Source organism: Gymnogyps californianus, chromosome 18 (genome assembly GCF_018139145.2).
Source record: "Gymnogyps californianus isolate 813 chromosome 18, ASM1813914v2, whole genome shotgun sequence".
Lineage (NCBI taxonomy): Eukaryota > Metazoa > Chordata > Aves > Accipitriformes > Cathartidae > Gymnogyps > Gymnogyps californianus.
Window position 1 is genome coordinate 7,487,368 of NC_059488.1, and position 18,323 is coordinate 7,505,690.

Consider the following 18,323-nt stretch of genomic DNA (forward strand, 5'->3'; position numbering starts at 1 on the left):
CACCAGCATAGCACTACTTGAGGGCGCTTTATTCCCCGCTCTGCCTTGCCCACGGTGACTCCGTCTCCTGCCTGCAGACTCTGAAACGCTCAAAATCCTGGACCTCTCGCTGCAGCCAGCACCTACCTCCCTGCCAGCTCTTTCCCCCTGCAAAGTGACAGGGAAGTTAAAAGAGCAATTGCAGGAGCCGAGGGAAGGAACCAGCCCTGTCCCCAACCCCGTCCCCACCGCCCCCCGTCTCTTCAGGGCTCTGCAGGTGTCTTTCATGGAGCTGCAGATGCAGAGGAGAGCAGAGGATAGGGGCACGCGGGGACTGGAAAAATACTGCTTGTCCCCCCTGTCTGGTATGGAAGAGGGACGAGGGTGGGATGGAGAGAGAGGAAATGTTTCAGCTTATTTTTCTCTTTGCTTTTCAGAGGAAAAATCCAGACCTGCAAAGAGAGATGGGCAACCTGCCTGCAGGCAGGGATGCTCCAGGCTTTGAATCGCAACCGGGAGTGCTTCCAGGCTCTTCCCTCGTCGCACCAGCGAGGCCGGCTCTCGCAGGAGGGCTTGCACAAGGTTGGCTCCCGCAGGAGGGGTTGCAGGGGGAGCGGTGCGAGGCGATGCTGGTGCCAGGGCAGTGGGGACAGGACGGCAGAGCCGCTCGCTAACCCGCAGTCCAGTGCACGGCAGCAAAGCACCCCAATGTGCTAACTCAGTGCCTTGCCCGGTTACTTTGGAGATAGGTGAGAGGAAACCATCCCTGCCCACCATAATTTCTGAATTTCAGGACATTTTACATCTTCACTGACAGCAGCGAAGAGCCCAGCGCAGTATCTGCTCCCAGAACTGCTCCCTTTCCCATGGGCTCCCCAAACCAGCCCTAATTCACTTGGGGGCCCCCGAAACGCTGCCCCATTCCCAGGGTGAAGACCTCTCCTCCTGAAAGCACTGGTTTTGGTCTCTCTGTCTTCCCCACCTTGAGACTTGTGCTGTCAGAGCTCTGGTTTCAACCTCCTTCCTACAGCATCTCTCTTCCTAGAGCATCTCCGTTTTCCTGGGCGGATGCAACGCTGCTTAATTAGTCCCTGCAAAGCGCTTGGGTCCGTCGTTAACCACCGTCCTGCTCTCAGTCCGGAGCATGTTTTGCGATGCCGCTGCAGCTCCGCTTCTGCAAAGCCCAACCACAGCTCGGCAGTCAGAGAGAAAGGCAAGAGCACGCGCGGGAGCTGGCTGCACCCAGACCCCATCCCCTGCCAGGCCCGCAGTCCTGCACGAGTTTGCCTTTGCACAAGCCTGCTGGCAGGCAGCTCGCTCCCAAAAAACCAGACAAACTGCATTTCCCACTGCCTTAACCTGCCTGTACCCCACCGAGCAAGGGGTGGTGGGTGCGCGGGGCTCGGCTCTTCTACCAGATGCTGCCTCGGCCCCCCGGCCCCAGGCTGTCCCCAGCCAACACCCCGGCGATGCTCCGGGAGAGCATCCAGTGCAGCCCTGAATTCCCGCAGCACCTTCCCTGGTGCAAAGCCATTTATCACCACGTACAAACAGCTCGCTCGCTAAAGGCCACGCCATGACAAAATGCCAATAGGTGTATTTACATTCAATACGTCCCGCTAATCTGGCCTTCAGAAAGCGTCTGCTGAATCTGTCCTTTCGTTCCTGGGCATCACCTCTTTAATCAGTCTCTCGTTACTGATCACAGATTGATTTCAGTTCCAGTAGCCAATAGGTTTTCCTTTTAATTTTCAGCATCACGTTTAATTAAAGCAAGGTGGGTCTGACCCCATCAAATCATATCAAAGTCTGTCTAAGCCCCAGGTGAGTGAAAACACCAGCATAAATTATTGATTAATCTTTGTTCGGATTAATCTATCACTGCCTTTCCCTGGGCAGCGTCAGGACGGAGCTCACGAGATGTTTGCCTCGTGGCAGCAGTTTTGCGGCTGCTCAGGACACCGTGGTGTCTCCAGCCAGGGAGGCACGGCGAAAACCTGCTCCCCGAGGGCATCGCATCCCTCACCCCCTTCTCCCAACAAATAAATCCCAGCCTAGGGACACAGCGGGTGCAGGCTTCACCCTGGGAGATGTTGCTAAACTTCCAGAGCTTGTTATCCTCTGGGAGAAGGATGCAAACCGCAGTGAAAAGCAGGATTAAAAAAAAATAATCCCTGTTTCTGCACAAAGCCCAGACTACAGGCCCTTGCGCTGGAAGAACAAGTGGTTTTCCCTGTCTGGGAGGCCTTGGAGCTGAAGGGTCAGCGGGAGCGATGCTCGGGGCAGGGAAACCCTTCTCCCCTGCCGGGCTGCTGCCGCTGCCACATATTACCAAGTGATCAATGGAAACCACCACAAAGCTTGTACCTGGAGGCGGTTTTATGTCAGCGTGCAGAGATGAGGACTGACAAGAGGTGGCTGTGACGGGGGAGAGAAAACTGAGCAGAAGGACATAAAGGGAGGTGCCCGCCGCCGCTCAGCCAGCTGCTGCCGGCGAGGTTTGTCCTGGGTGAGCACCACCAGTGCCAGCCCCGAGCCGGGAGGATTTTCTGCCCCTCCTGGGCTGGGCGAGAGCCTGAGCTCAGAAATGCTCCAGAAATGCTAAAAACCATCAGAGCCTCATAGCGCCCGAGAGGTCCTCTGCGGCTCGGCCGGAGCCGGCTCCTCCGGCACTGCAGCAACCCAAGCCCAGAGAGCAAACACGCCTTTCGGATTATGAATAAAGATCGAGCCAAGGCGTCCCTCCCGCTCCCGCCAGCAGCCGGCTCTCCTGCCTGAATACTAATAGCTAGCCTAAGCTGAGATCACTTAAAAGCATGTTTGGGGCCAGGGTCTGGAAGAGGCAATGGTGTATTTGCCCCTTTTGGGGGAAAAACAGGTGGCTGTACTGGATCCAGAAAACTTCTCTTCTTGGAATAAACTTTGGATGCTGCCAAAACCTGAGAGGGGTGAAGGGCTGGATAGAAATAGCTGGAGACTGGGGAGGGATTGCCAACAGCATCAGATCAGCTTGTGAGTCAGCAGCATTAGCTCTCACCTCAACAAGCAATCTGCAAATCGTGCAAATCTGCTTTTCACAGCTCACCTCACCTGCTAAATGGCCTCAGATTTACAGCTTGGGTGTTCACGCTCAAAAATGACTGAGATAATGAAGAAGCAGAAGGGAGGGGGGGAATTAAAACAAACACACACGAGTTTGGATTTCATTTGAAGAGACGGCTGCAGCCGTCCCGCGTGAGGTTTTATGCCACACGATGCTCGGCTGAGCTCGTTTTGCAGTTACATCCCCAGAAGCACCTGAGACCGGTTCCCGAGCCGGGCATCCCTTTTGCTTCCCTATTTTTCCACCTGCTTGCTGCAGCTGCAGCCCCTGTCTGAAGCCCTCGCCGTGCAGGGGGATTCTTTGATCAGGTAAAGATTTCCAATCCTTCTGGATTAAAACCCACCCATTATCAAACGCAAACCGGACAAGGGGATCAGTCTATGCAAGAAGATGAAAGGGGCCGTGTTTCCCCTCCCTTTGTAAAGTGGCGAGATCAATACCACGTTTCCACTGGGATAAAAGAGCCAGCTCGGCTGCGGGGGAAATTGCCTGGGAAGGAGGAGGCAGGAGAATGAATCGGTGGAAAGAGCCACCCCAGGGTTTACCTTTAAAGTATTTTTAGCACCGAGCTCGGGATAAAAAGCTGCAACCGAATAGTTCAGAGCAGGACAAGTAGAGGACATCTGCGTCTCCTGGAGTTACCTTTCTGCAAAGGTCCTCAAAGCGGAGCTGGGGAACGAAGAGGGAGCTAAGGAGAAGAGAGAAGGTCGCGGTGAGTTCGGCTGCTTCTTGCGCTGAGCTTCTTGAAAGCGTGTGAAAGGAGGATGGTGGCTTTAAAGCGTCCCTTGGGGTCTCACCCCTTGGCTTTTAGATCTTTAAAAGAAAATCTATCAGCTCTTCATGCAGGGCTGTGTGTGGGAAGGTACCTGTTAGTCCCACGTGTCTGAAATCTCGGTGTTCAGAAACCCTTGGGTGATGCGCTTGATAATCTTCAGCATTTCACGGAGCTGTGCCACCATTTGGCCCCTTCAGTGCCATCCTGGCCCCGAGGTTGAACCACCGTCTCTTTGAGCAAAACACAAGTGCCCACGCTTTGCTGCGGGCCAGGTTTAATGCCAGTCTATGCATCAGGGGCTTTTCCGCGGGCACAAGCAGTCGGTCACCTTTTCCCACAGAGACTGGGAATGTCAATGCCATTGCAATCCTTAATTCAAATGGTGTTTGCTCTCTTTCCAGATAATGTCATCTTAATGTTCTCCAACTGGCTACTATTAATCTTGCACCGCAGACAGACAGATCATTATGAATGGGGGAGCAGGGGGCATCTGTAGCACAGATTCATCAAGCACGTTACAAAAAAGTGATGTGATTTATGTCTATATTACACCACATATTAGGCTATTTCTTTAAGCCAATCCCTGAGCAAATACAAGTACATGCCCCACGCACAACAGCATTGTTTCTTTAACTAGCTGTGTAAATACAATGTGGAGACATTTAACAGGGTATAATTAAAGCCTGGTGGGAGAAACGCCTTCCTACAAACAGTGGTTGGAAAAGAGGACAGGCCAGTGCACCGCCAGCCTGTGCTGGGGACCTGACACCTCCCCTGCCCCAGTGCTGCACATGGGGCAACGCACGGGCTGCCGGGTCTCCCCATGGAGTGACCCCCCCATCCCTCTTCTTGAGGTCTGGACCCTCCTCTTTCTTTTTCTCCCGCCGCAGTACCAGCCTTCATTCCCTCTTCCCATGCAATGCAACTGTGAGATGGGCATCAAACAGTCCATCCCTTCTCATCCAGCAGCCCGAATCCCAGACCCCATGGACACCCCTCGGAGCACGCCACCCCTCCAGTGTCCCTACGCCCTGCGCCGTCCCGGAGGTCCCCGGCACACACGTCTTCTGCTGAGCCTCCGTCCTCCAGCATGTCCCACGCTCAGACAGAGACCGCAGATGACATCCTTGGAGGTGTTACTAAACCAACAGTGGGATCCAGGCTCTTTGCCCAGCCCCGTCTCTGACCTCTTACTGCTTCAGGGGTTCACAGATGCCTACCCACGAGCTACCTCTATTTTATTCAGCCTGATAAAGCATCTCTGCTTGTCTTAGAGCATCACCTCATGAGGTTTAACAGCTGCTGCATTCCCTCCCAGAGATCGTTGCATTGCTGCACCCTGGGACCAGTCCAAGATCTATTGAAGCCAGTGGAAAGCTCCCGTTGACATCAATCAATCCAAGATTAAAAAGGGTTTGTAAAGCCTGTGATACCTCAGGGATGAAAGATAAAAATATAACTATTTTCAAAATTTACATTTTAAAGAAATCCAATTTTCCATGGCCAATAAAAAACCAGCATTGCCTGTTGTAATGAAAGTCAGGAAATCGTTCTCGTCCCACAGACGCTGAGCACAGGGGGAAAGCTGCTGAAATCTAAGCACAAACTGGGAGGACGGAGTGGAGCCCGTGTGCCAAAACCCACTTCTGAACTCACATCGAAGAATGGCACAAGGCAGGAGACTCTTCAGCACTGATGGCCTTTGAGTGCAATAAGAAAGAATAGCAAATAAACCCTATTTTTTGCAGCTTCCTCGAAATAACAGAGGAAGAGGACAAAATGCCAGGTACCTGAATGTGTAAGTTATTGCTTTGGACTAAGAGTCTAAAAAGGAACAGCTTTATCTAAAGCCGGTAAAACAACAGAATTAAAATAGCATTAAACCAGACCAAGAGCATGGTACTCTGCGCTAACAGTCTTACAAGAGAAAGTTTTGGATGGCAGCACCAATTTAAAATGCAGCTTACAAATCAGTGACTTAGAGGTGGGGGGGGTTGTTTCTGTTTTGTTTTTTTTTTTATTTAATTACTTTGCCTTCTGAATGCCCTTTAAAATCTTTACTTTTTCCATGCTGCGTCTCTACCAAGCAGTTTTCACACAGTGCTTGCGCAGAGCTCTTACGGCACTATACTTGGGGAAAAATAAAGTAAATCCACTTTTAAACTCAAGGGCTGAAGGTGTTACTTTTTGTTTATATCACCACTATTTAATGATAAATATTTTCAGCGCTTCTGATAACCTGGGTGAGGGTGGATCGATTTCTCTACCTTGTGCTGTAAGGTGGCTTGTATTAAAAAAGAGATAACTCAGCTCTTTTCTCATTCAGAGCCTGCTAGGAAAAGGCCCGTGTTTGACTGCTTTTTAAGTAGTGGTGAACCACCCCCCTTCTCCCATCCCCAAGAAAATCCTTTAAAAATGTTCTTAGATGAAGAATAAATACTAACCTTTCTGCTGAATTCTGTAACAGTCCATTAACAGTAAAACAACCAAAAGAATTATTAACAGCAGCAAACAAATTGGTTTGGAAACTGAGATGTCAAACGTGGGACTATACTCAAGGATTAGAGCTAAATTTGTGAAGAAAATGTAAAGTTTTAAAGTGGAATTTCTTTCTTGCAGAGGGCAGTATCCCCTGCACACTTGCAGACTCTCCTGCTATCAGCTGCAATGATATCTGAGAGCTCACCTCTGATTTCCCAGTACAATTAACACAGTTGTCAGCAGAGTTTGAGCAGGACTTCTCTTCCTTACTGATCACCCGCTGCTCCTTTAAGGATGGAAAAATGTCGTATCGCAGTAATTTTAGATGTTTCATAGCCCAGCTTCTTTACTCTCTTACATCAGCAATTTGCAGTTTTAATTTCACGGATGTCTATAATTACGTGAGTTTAGCGAGGTGCACAGTAAAAACAAAAAGAAAATCTTAAGAGCTTAGCAGCTTTACTTTTTGGCATGTTTTGTTAAATACTCTCGGTTTAATTTCCTCCTGTTTTTCAGTAGGAGAAAAATATTTAATACGAAGAATCTAATTTGACTGTAATCTTCCACGGCTGTTGCCTCAAAACCACGTGCAGTGGTGGAAATTGAATTGAGTGGGAGGGTAAGATCATGAGCACATCGTACATCAGCATCAATCACTCCCCTCCGTAGTTACCGAGGGGGAATTGTCATCCAGAACTCGGAGGTGAATTCACACGGTGCCTGAGCAGAACAGACCTTTACGCGAAGGACCGGTACGGTTTCTCTCCCTCCCCTTAGCTGGGGGCACATCTGAGTCAGAAAACCAGGTTTTGGGAAATTTAGGAAGAAGGGGTTTGGAAGTGCGTGAGCGTTTCATCGGAGCAGAGTCACCTCTTGGCTCAGGAGGAATTTACCACGAGAGCAGGATTTATACAAGAGCTGGGCAAAAACTCAGGGAAAGAAAACAAAATGTAATTAAGCCTCCTGTTAAGGTCCTGTTCTAGCTCCAGCATTTTGGGACCTCACCTGCCTCCGGCTCGCCCTGACCCCAGGGGCTGGCCAGGCTCTTTCACCCCCCCCAGGGACCGGCTTTATTCCCTCCAGCGGGATGCAGACAACAAGCAGCCCCGCGGCAGAGGTTCCCTGATTTGCCATTCTCATCTGACATTTCGCTTTCCTTCAGGTCCCCCGGCGGGTTCCAGCCTCTTCAGCTCTAGGAACCGGTGACTGGCTGACTTTTTCATCTCGCAGAAAATGAACGGTGTCCACGGGTCACCTCTCCCTGTAGCTGCTCTATAGATTGTTCTGAACCAAGGGGAAGAGACACAGCCCCATTGTCATCCCTGAGCCCTGGCTGGTGGGACTTCAGCGCCTTTAAAAAAAAAGGCTCCTGCTTTCTTTGCAGCATTTTAAAGAGGGATCGTCAACAGTAGCAAGGCTATAAGGAAAGAAAAAGGGCTAAAAATACCTTAATAAAACCAAAACGCATGCAGGAAGTGCAGATGGTGAGAGACAAGGGCATGGCAGCGCTGCACAAGCACAGGCTGCTTCTCCCCGCTATCAATTTTATTTTTATACCAAGGCTACGGTGAAATTTCCTGCTAATAATTCTTCACCTGCGGATGCCGAATGAGCAGCTTGTTGCAAAAACTCAATAGCTGAAATGTTGGTACCGTGGGTTAATTGTAATTGAGTACATAAATCCCAGCCTGCGTTGCTGTTTCACAAGTGTAACTCTTATAATCACGTTCTTGATGCAAATATTTGTTCTCATGAATTCAAAATTCTCTCACCATTAATATTTTTCACATACTTGTTCTTTTCTGGAAATATTCCTCAGCTGATTTGCAGGAACTTGTTGGAGATGTTGAACAACAGCAGACCCGAGCGTGGTGCACGCAGGCACGTTTAAACCCAAAATGACTAGTCTCAGCATCTGAATAACGAAACATCTCCGTCCTTGATCCTAGCCCTCTGGTTTTCAGAGCAACTTTTTGATCAGCACAAACCCCTCTGTTACCAACTACCAGGACTCCCATTTTAAATTAGCCTCCTTATTAACATAAAAAAGTAAATAAAATGAGAAATGCTCAGCCGTCCCTGGGTTCTCACGATTCAACGTACAATAAAAGACCATTTACATTCCTATGCCATACTTCATGTTTTTTAATCCCCTTTCATTTTTACGACACAAACCTGGTAATCAGGTATTAGTGCCACTGTCGAGCTTTACAGAAGATAAAATGCCAGATGATAAAAAACCCCTCGTTGTTGCAAAGGCATACATCCCTGACCTCCCAGAGGGCTCACCGCTCTCCTCGTGTTAACAAGGAGCACATCTGGAGATGTCTCTTGTTTTGATCACTTGGTTATAAAAGGGGAGGAAAAAAGACGACCTCAAAAATTCTAACAAGTTCATGACACATACAAGTCTTAATAGGAACTAATTATCTGATATTGAAATCAGAGTCCCTCAAAGCAAGAGAGGTGACACCAACCCCAACGACTCCGAGCCAGCTTTGTTCTGGGGCTGTTTCTCACAAAACAGCCAACTCCATCTGTACCCCAGCTTCTTCCGACCAACGAATGACCACGGGCAAAACAGCCGACTTCTGATGCAGGGAAACCCAGCCAAAGCCATCACTTCCCCCGTTCATTTGCAGCAAATCTCCTCTTCTGAAGGACAGCAGGTGAGTTTAGGAGAACAAAAGCCCTGCCTAGCAATGGTGCATTCATGATAAACTGGGGGAACTGGAAGCCTCGGCACGGGCTGTGAGGTTCAAACCTGATGGAGGAGCCAGTTCCCAAGCAGAGTCAGGGCAGGGAGTCCGGGACATGGATTAAGGTGCTAACCTCACTGATGAAACCTGCCTTAAGAGCCCGCTGTGAGGCTGATCTGTCACCCTATTGCATGTATTTGAACTAAATCCGCAGCATGAATCTGTACTGAGGTCACGCAGGCAGAGGTGCGGACGGCGATAGAAACATTTGAGGTTTCCACGCAGCGGTGGGTAACAGCTATTGAACCAGGCAACTCAGCCTCCCGCTTCACCACCTCGCTGCGAGCGTGCGGAGCCACGTCTGCCACCTCCAGGGGCTCGGCTCTGTGCGTGCGTACTGGTACAGAGCAAGGAGCGACTGATTCCCAGGTAACTGCTCACAGAGAGACTAGTCACAGGGCCGTTACGGGGGTGTAAACATGCCTGGCCCTGGCACTGCCTTTACGCAAACCCTCCATCGACAGTGGCCTGCTTCCTTCGGAAGGTTTTGCTCATCTTTGTAATTCACAGATCTGGAGACATCAGAACAAGCAGTCGAGCCAACGCTCAGGATGAGGGTCCTCGACCCATGCTACAGTTCACCGCTTGCGCTCTCGCGGCTCAGTGCTACCTCAAGGACCAGCACCTAAGACAGGACTGCACCATCACTGCACAATGCAGAGCTCTAAGGCTTCCAGTGAGAGACAAATATCCTGATATTTAAGCTGCATTTTTACCTTGAAAAGCAATTTGCAAACCCACAGAGCGATTCTGACAAGCCTTACTGAAACCACATGTCCTGAGTTTGTAAGAAAGATGCTTTTACCCACCTGCCAGCCCTGGGAATCAGGTCAGATGAAATCTCCTTTCACTTTATCATCATCACTGCTTAAAAATGTCCTACAAGACAAACCGGGTCTCACGTATACTTGCAGGAACTCTTACGGTTTTCAGAGCATGCAGGCAGTGGCATGTATGAAACCTGATGAGCACAGCCTGGTACCCAGAGCCCAAGTGCCGTAGGTACGGCCAGGGGTGCCGTACTGCTGCGGTGGGCTTCCTCTCTTCTCAGTAAAATTTAAGGCTATTGGGAGAGACCAAAGAGAAACGGCAAGCACCCAAAGTCTTCTTTAAGCCCTCCTCCAAAAGCTTGGGCATGAATTACTCCGGCTTTGAAACAAGGGACCGTACCTAGCGCTTCCCGCTCTCTCTCTTTACATTTTATGAGTTAATATTTTGATGTGGATTGCTCTCGGCAGTGCGTAGCTCCCAATTAACCTAGGGACTAATTAAAAAAATGTGTTTGTTTCCAAGTAGACATTAAAAACTTCCGAAGAAGGTAACAAATACACAAGAAAGGGAAGAGAACTAAAAGGCTTTGGTTAGAAAATTAAAGTTGTTTGCCATGGCTTGATGGCTTAATCAGTCGATCAATATTGTTCACAGGGCAGGCAGGGAGGGAGCCATGAGCTGTGATGAAAAATGCATGAGGGGACAAGGGAGACCTGGGAGCAGAAAATTAAAAAGTCAGCCTGTTACATTTGTCCAATATTGGCAGAGAAATTAAAGTGGTTTGGGGAGGGGTGCTGGGAGGGAAGAGGGGAGCCGGCTGCAATATGCACTGCATATCTGCTGCGGGTTCCCTTCACGAGAGAAACTTTCACATTAATTAAGTTGCTTTCTTAGCAAAAAGATGGATTTTGTAACCTTTAGCACTTGCAAGCGCCACAAGCACAGTAGGTGGGGTTTGCACATGGGAAAATAAAATGGGGTTTCTTCACATCAGGGATGCAACAGAAGCCTGCCTGTTCTGATGAGGGCGATACCAAGATGATGCTAACCAGGGCGAGGCGATGCACTTTTCCTGCAGTATGGGGAGAGATTAATATATCATTGCGCTATAAACAACAACGCTGGAACGACGCAGCTCTGTAACACACACAACCTGAGCCACTAAAACAGTGCTGTTGTTTCTGCATGTAGATTAGTTTCCTTTTCTCTCTCTCTGTTAAATTCGGCTGCTACTGATTCTGCAGTTGTGCTTGCCTTGCAGAAATAACTGTCAGGAGAAATGCAGTTCTAGAAGGTGTTCTAGAAGAGGTGAGAGCCAGCCGCTCTTTAGGGATCACAGTCCTTGCTGTTTGCCTTAAAGATGAGCAGTTTAAAAAGCTGCAAGAAACTCCAACGATAAAAACAGGAAGGTTGCTCATCCTGCAATTAAACTGCTTTTTGCCACCCACCCCTTTTCACTAAGGGTGGAAAAGTAAAATCATAATGTCCAGTACCCAAGCTACAAAGCTGAGGAAGAACACCAAAATGTTATATGGTGAGGATGGCTTTTTAGTTAGAATCTCCCAGTTTCTATTCCTCGCATTCGAAACTCAGAGCAAGCTTCTGCTTGCCTTGGAAATCCGCATCTCGGCAGTAACCAGGCACTGGCCACCCAGCATTCAGGCTCCCAGGACAGTAAGCCCAGACAAGCACATACTGCATCCAAACTGCTGAAATTCCTAAGCTTTAGAAGAATTTAGACAGTTGAATTCCACTCCCCAAAATGGAAATATTCCAACCTGTCACACTTACAGGCTTGCAGAGAGGGAAATCACTGTTTCTCCCTACGAGGGGAGATTTCCTCCTCCCGCAGTTTTCTGGGGGAAGGAACGTGACAAACAGGTTTGCGTTGCACTTCTGTAAGACAATTATTTTTGTACGGAGGTACCTACAGTGAATTTTATGACTCTCCATCAGGCTCGCCAATTACAGGTTTAAAATTACAGGCTCAATTAACACACAGACTGGCTGATGCTGTTTTCTGCAACTAATTATCTCCAAGTGCCAAGACATGATTCCACATATAATACTTTCGTGAACTTCAGGATTTGCTTTCTACACCATTATTTAAGTATAAACAGAATGGAGCAGACAGCAGCACCTAAAGCAGGTTGGATACCATATTATGACCTTTCTATTAACAAAAAAAAAATGCTTACGCTATCAGAAACCCAGGCCTTCTAATTAGTACAGTTAACGGGACGGATAGCAGGGCCGCTTATTTACAAGGCTCTCTCTCATCTAAGATGCACACATTGTTCTGTCTTGGGTGATCTTTGTACCGAGAAGGCTACTTGGGTCAAATAATAGCACAAAAAGTTTTCATTAGGTAATTCAACTGCAGCTGGATTTGAAATGGCCATTATCCCACTGCTATGGCCATGCTTCTGTTTGGTGATTGGGAATAATAACAAAAAAGTTGGAGGGGAAAAAAAAAATCAGATCTCACTTACCAACATCCTCAAACAACTATACGCTCGTTCTTCATACACAACGTTGTGCCTCCAAAGGAAGTCGTAAACGTGTATTTTCTTTCAAGTCCCTCTCTCTTTTTATGAGCCAGTCTTGCAGAGATTTCTATACCTAGAAAGCTGAAATTCCCACATCACACACCGTCCTTGCAGGAAGGAGCTGTTGTCTTTGGGAGCTCAGCCTTTTATGTTACCAGCAAACACAGCTAATTTAGTACCACACAAGTACACAGGGTGATACTCAAGTTTCCTCATTTTTCAGTTTCCACAGCTATGAAACAGGCTGTTTCATAAATGCTGTAGGTTCAAGTTAAACTAAACAAGTGCTTTAAATTCTCTGAGCACCTTATTTCAATCGGCTGCAAAAAAAAAAAAAAAGCTCCCTCCCTTTCCTGCCCTGTTTCTGTGTCCCCCCCATCCCCTTCTTTTTATCAAATGTGATTAACTTCACTCAACATTCCTTGCTGAAAACCAACCCAAACTGTGCCACCACCAAAGCCTTTGAGAGGGGTGTCTTTTCTTTCTGCAACAGAAGCTTTTCACACAGGCAGAAGGAACCGCAAAAATCAGTCTGCAGCGCTATACCTTACTGTCAATTTATTTGAAAGTTATCTGAGTGACAAAGCTTCTCCAGACCTCCCCCTACCAGCTCCCAAAAGCAAGCTTATTACTGAAGCCTCTGTGGCTTATAAAGGAAACAAGGTGTGCTAGTGGGAATGACAGAAGAATTAATCAAACTGGCTATCAGGAGATGACAGATGAAACGTACAGTCCTCAAGAAACTACCAGAGAAGACACTTAACCCGCTACAGCCCCAGGCCAGCGAGCGTTCAGCTGGGACAGGACCAGGGACCTTCCCGGTCTTTGGGTGAAGAAAAAATGGCTGAGGCTCGTAAGAGCTGAACACTTCCATCCATTCCAAGTGCAACAATTACTGGGAGGGATCTTACTCTTCGCTGGCGTGTTGCATGTAAATTTTAAATCATTTAGGAAACATGCTGTATGTGTCTGCGCTGCAGAAGCTGTGCTTTAGGGCTGAATTATTTTACTACTTTCAGTTCTAAAACATGACAGTGTGTATGTGACACACACACTGTCACTGCACATCACACGTTTTCGAACCACTTAATACATGCAGATTTTGCTAACATTTTTCATTACAATTTTCGTAAAGGGAAACATCTGTTTCCCCCCGCCTTAGAAAGTATATTGCATCTTCCAAGCTGCCACATGCCTTTGAAATTCCATGTTTAATCAACGCCATAATCTCTTCCACAAAAAACCCCAGCACTCAGATAAGCAGCCTTGCAAAAACAACAACCCCCCCCATCATATCAGCATGCACGTTTAAATGTTTCCAGTTTTTCTAAAGAAAAGAGCAGCGTTGAAAAATCCACACCAAAACCAAGGATTTTGTTGATCAAATAATGAAATAAATAGCACAAATTCTGGAATACAAAATTTATTTCAAGCTTATAAAAGTCTTCAACATTGCAAATTCTGTCACAAAACACAAACTGTACACAGATATTTTCATTAAGGTTTAGAATAATGACTATTACTGTCAGATCTCTCCAGACATCGTTTCAGCTCAGAAGCGCCAAGCGATCACACACAGCTTCTTACCATCTTCTTCAAAATACGTCTCACATGTGCCTTGCAGACTGACGGCTTTTAAAGCGTCAAATGTATTAGTGCAACCTCACTACTTAGTACAGGATGAAAGGTTCAGAAATGGAACCACCTATTAAACCATCAGCTCTCTTCCAAGCCCGACAGATTGTTCACTCCTCGCATTATCAACGGCTGGGCTACTATTGCCTGCAAGTGTCATGAAAAGCTTCAAGTGTTCGGAAATCCCTCCATGTGGGTGGCAGGCCATCCTGCAGAAACTTTCCGCAGCGCTGGCATGGAGCCTGGAACAGCTTTATGTAACTTCTTAACCAGGTCTAAAAGGAAAAGGGAGAGAAATTAAGAAAACTGGATATGGACGTTCCCCTTTGTCATCATTCTTGTCAAACAGTGATAGCAAGGGCAGAGAATGTACTTTGGCGAGGCCCCAGTGAGGTATACAGTGATTTTATAAACAGAAACATGCTGAAGATTACAAGGTCACTGTATAGCTGAATTCCCACTTTATTAATCGTCTTTTGCTTTTTTAGTCACTTAAGCAAATTTGTTAATAGAAATTCATGCACTCTGAGCAGGAGGTACTCACAGTTAGAGAATCACAATGGAAGGTGAGTATTGTAACGCTCCTCATATTTTTACTGGAATATAATTGTTCTTGATGGGTACCTTCTTCAACCGAATATTGGTTTCTCTCTTCCTATGATCATCTATCACACCTCTGCTGCAATCATACTGCAACGGTCTGAACTCTTCATAGCTGAAGATATAAGGACTTTCACAGCAAGCTAACTTCCTTCCTCTCTAATGCGATTTTAAGATCAATACTCATTGTTCATAAAAATACCATACCATTTTAAATCTGATTACACTGATAAATGTATATATAAAAGGCTAGCGCTGAACAACACAGAGTAAGTTCAGGTGTTCCTAGGTAAAGTTCCTGCCTCTAAAGTGGATTGTTCCCATCGTCATACATAGCAACGGGCGTTACATAACTCAATTCCCAACTCGAGGAGATACACAACTAAAAACCACCTAGACCAGCAGATTTATACGGTGAAGGATGCACATGAATCTTGTCATTTAAAGTTCTATTGAATTACATCGATAAGAGAAAATTGTTCTCTGAAGAAGAGGTCAGCTGAGTTTATTGAAACAAATCCTTCCATCTTCATCAGAGCCTTCTCTATAGCAACCGAACCTTTGGCCGTCAATAACTCTCCTCCAAAAGAACTAGATCTTCTCTGGGTTTTAGCAGTAAATACGGGGACAAGGGCAACAGAACACTACAAGTAAATTGCTGTTATTTACTTCAGCTTGGATGGGCTTTGCTTGCACTACAGAGAAATCGAATTTTCTGAACCATAATACAAAAATAGGTAAATGAAGTTAAATTGTGCACTTGAGACATCTGTTGAAAGAAAAAAAGTGTTCTTCACTCCCATCAGAAAATTAAGGCTTCACTACACCCTGTCATGTGGATTGCACAACTGACATGTGAAAGGACCAACATGTTGACACTTCTAGTGTACATCTGGTTTTGCTTTGTTAAAAGTTTTAGTAGTGTTTTATCGAATCAATAAGGCAGGTCCACGGCTTAAACAAACGTGCTACCCATTCTATTAAACATTAGTTTTCAGAAACATGTTGAAACACGGATTTGACCAGTAAGAGTTGCTTTCGCCTCTCAAAACCTATTATTTTAAGATGCACTCCAAGAGAAGAGACCTTCGCAGATCTCTCATCTTAGTGGCCTTTTTATTAAATAAACAAACCAGCACAGCACGTCTGTTCAGGCCTGACTGGTCTGAAATTACACAGTGGAAATTAAAGACACAAAAGAACCAATGCTACTGTACCCACCTAAAGATTGTGAATGGCAAAATTAGATGTTTGTTTTCAAAAGTCTCAGTTACATTGCTCCAGGTGAAGGGGTAACGTAATGGAAGTAAATGAAGGAAAAAGTCTGAATTGCAGAGAAAACCTCTCCCAAAAGCCTCCTTTGGGAGGCTGCAGCGGAGAGAACAGCAAGAGTCTCCACTGCCAAAATTCATCTTGGTAGAACGAGTTCTGAATCATAAACCCTTGTTCTCACCCTCTGATTAACAGGGCTGCTTATATACAAGTTTATTTCACCAATACAATTCTAAATACAAACAGAATTAAAGGTGATAAACTTAAATCTGCGTATCAAGGTAGAGTAGCACTCGATTAATTTTATTCATTAAGAAGACAGCTTATTCAGTAAGCATTTCCTTGATTCTCAAAACCACCTGCTGTTGTGCTGGGCGAGTACATGCAATTCCTTAGGAACAAAGTCTGGGCTGAAAGTGGATACAGCAAAATGGACTCTTCCCCATCACGTTCCTGCCTCTCATCATTCTCCAAATAACGCACATCACTTCCCGTACTGGGCAAGCTGCCAAGCAAGCTGCCAAGCAAGCTGCCTCAGCTGGAGTACACTAACTGGGAATTTCCTCTTACCAGGGAACTTCCAGTGGAGCAGACTTGCTACATCCAGAACTCAACTGCTTGCACAGTATGAACAGTCTGAAAGGGCTAGGCCAGAACAAAGAGTTTGGTTGAGAGAGTTTTTCCTACTGTCTTCGGAGATGACCCAGACCAGCTTTGCAAATAGGAATCATCAAGCTAATATTGAGACCTGTGACAGAAGAACCATATACAGCTCAGTCTTCCAACACCAATTATCCCAGGGTAATGAGAACGAGCTCTTCACCCTTGTCCAGGTATGAGATACAAAGAATTACAGGCAACCTCTACTGTCTAGCTTGTTTAAATAGGAGAAATTACAACTGCATCAGAACTGCCTAACGTGAATCACTGTAAGCATGCTGAAGTCTATCTGGAAAAATGTATTTTCCAATACACTTACCATGAAAGATCTCACTACGACATCTGGCATTTGAGGCAGCTGGTAGTGCAATAGGGCAGTGGTCGCATGATCTGTCACCTGTATCAGACAAAAGGAGAATATACCCTTATTCATTCTGTATTTCAGACAAAGCAGCGTTAATCTGCAGGAAAACGGTATAAATTCCATGGGGAAGTAGCAAACCATGGATTACATGACTGTGAAGACATTCTCAAAGTAATTTTGGGTAGCTTTTGCCAGCTAGCTTCCATTCCCTCTGCCAACTTCACACAAGAATCAGCTGAAGCAATCATGATAAATAACTTCGTACGCATACAGTAAAATCAAACACACCTTTGGAAGTTCATAAACGTGATAAAACCTAATTGTGTTGGTAAAAGAAACTAAACCGGTGGCTAATGTGAGCCAAGGGATGAGGACGGCATCCCGCTCTATGCCACGTGGAACAGCACTAAATTAACATGCTTCACTTCCCACTTTGGACTACCAACCCAGCCATAAAAAGGAAAAAAAATAAATTTTCTGTACCATGTAAAATAAAAGCATCCATAGCAAATAATTTGCCTAACTTTCAAATGTCTACAGCATAAGAGCACAATCTCTGCTTCTGCGACTGAAATCCCGTATGTTCTGTGAAATCATAAACAAGCAAAGTCACTAAATAAATCCACGTCAGAGGAAAGCACTTTGGTTTTCTCTTTGTGTGTTCTCATTTTTTGCTTTGGTCATTTTTTATAGACAATATATTCTCTTAACCTGTGATGATTTGCTCAACAAAAGAAAAAACATTGTCAATAACGTAGCTAAATTAAATACTTCTGGAAGACTAATTTATTATAATAGAGGTTATGACTTCCAAAAAAACCAAAGCTTCAGTTTTGGTCTGTTTTATTAAAAAAAAAAAACCAACCCAAACCACCAGGATAAAACACCTCGATTTGAAAATGTATTTTAACGGAAAAAATGAGTATGTTCCCCTCCATTTTTTTAAATGGGAAAACTTAAAATATTTAACTCTTGTAGTCCTGTTTCAGGTTGCTTACATTGAACAAACAGGAATCGAGCTCTTGGTTTTATTTCCTCTGAAACCAGGAATCAATTAATATGATTATGGTTTATAAATACTTGCATTACTAAAAGATTTCTGATAGAAAGCTTTTTAATTTCCCAGATAGAGCCATAGCAAGATCTCACATCTGGGAAATACAGCTAGACAGAATACATATAAAATGTATATTTAAAACAAGAATAATTAAAGAAAAATCAGGAAAACTAACCAATGCTTTGATTTTTTTTTTTTTTTTTTTTTTAAATCACTACCATTTTGAAATGATTCTGGAAGGGGGCAGTTTCTGACAGCTATGATACAATTCACTAACAATATGCAGCCTGTCAGCTTCCTAAGTTATTAGCACAGTCA

At 45.7% G+C, this 18,323-nt stretch overlaps 1 protein-coding gene across 2 annotated transcripts in view; it reads right to left on the reverse strand.

Annotated features, from left to right (window-relative positions):
- Positions 1 to 13,824: 13,824 nt before the first annotated feature.
- Positions 13,825 to 18,323, reverse strand: part of MED27 (mediator complex subunit 27) — a 93,911-nt gene continuing 89,412 nt past the window's right edge. For both annotated transcript variants that reach the window (XM_050908011.1, XM_050908009.1), the window contains 2 exons: positions 16,904 to 16,981; positions 13,825 to 14,327 (listed from right to left, as the gene is read on the reverse strand). In XM_050908011.1, coding sequence (XP_050763968.1) covers positions 14,193 to 14,327; positions 16,904 to 16,981 — 213 coding nt within the window. In that variant the 3' untranslated portion in view covers positions 13,825 to 14,192. The remainder of the gene's footprint in view (positions 14,328 to 16,903; positions 16,982 to 18,323) is intronic.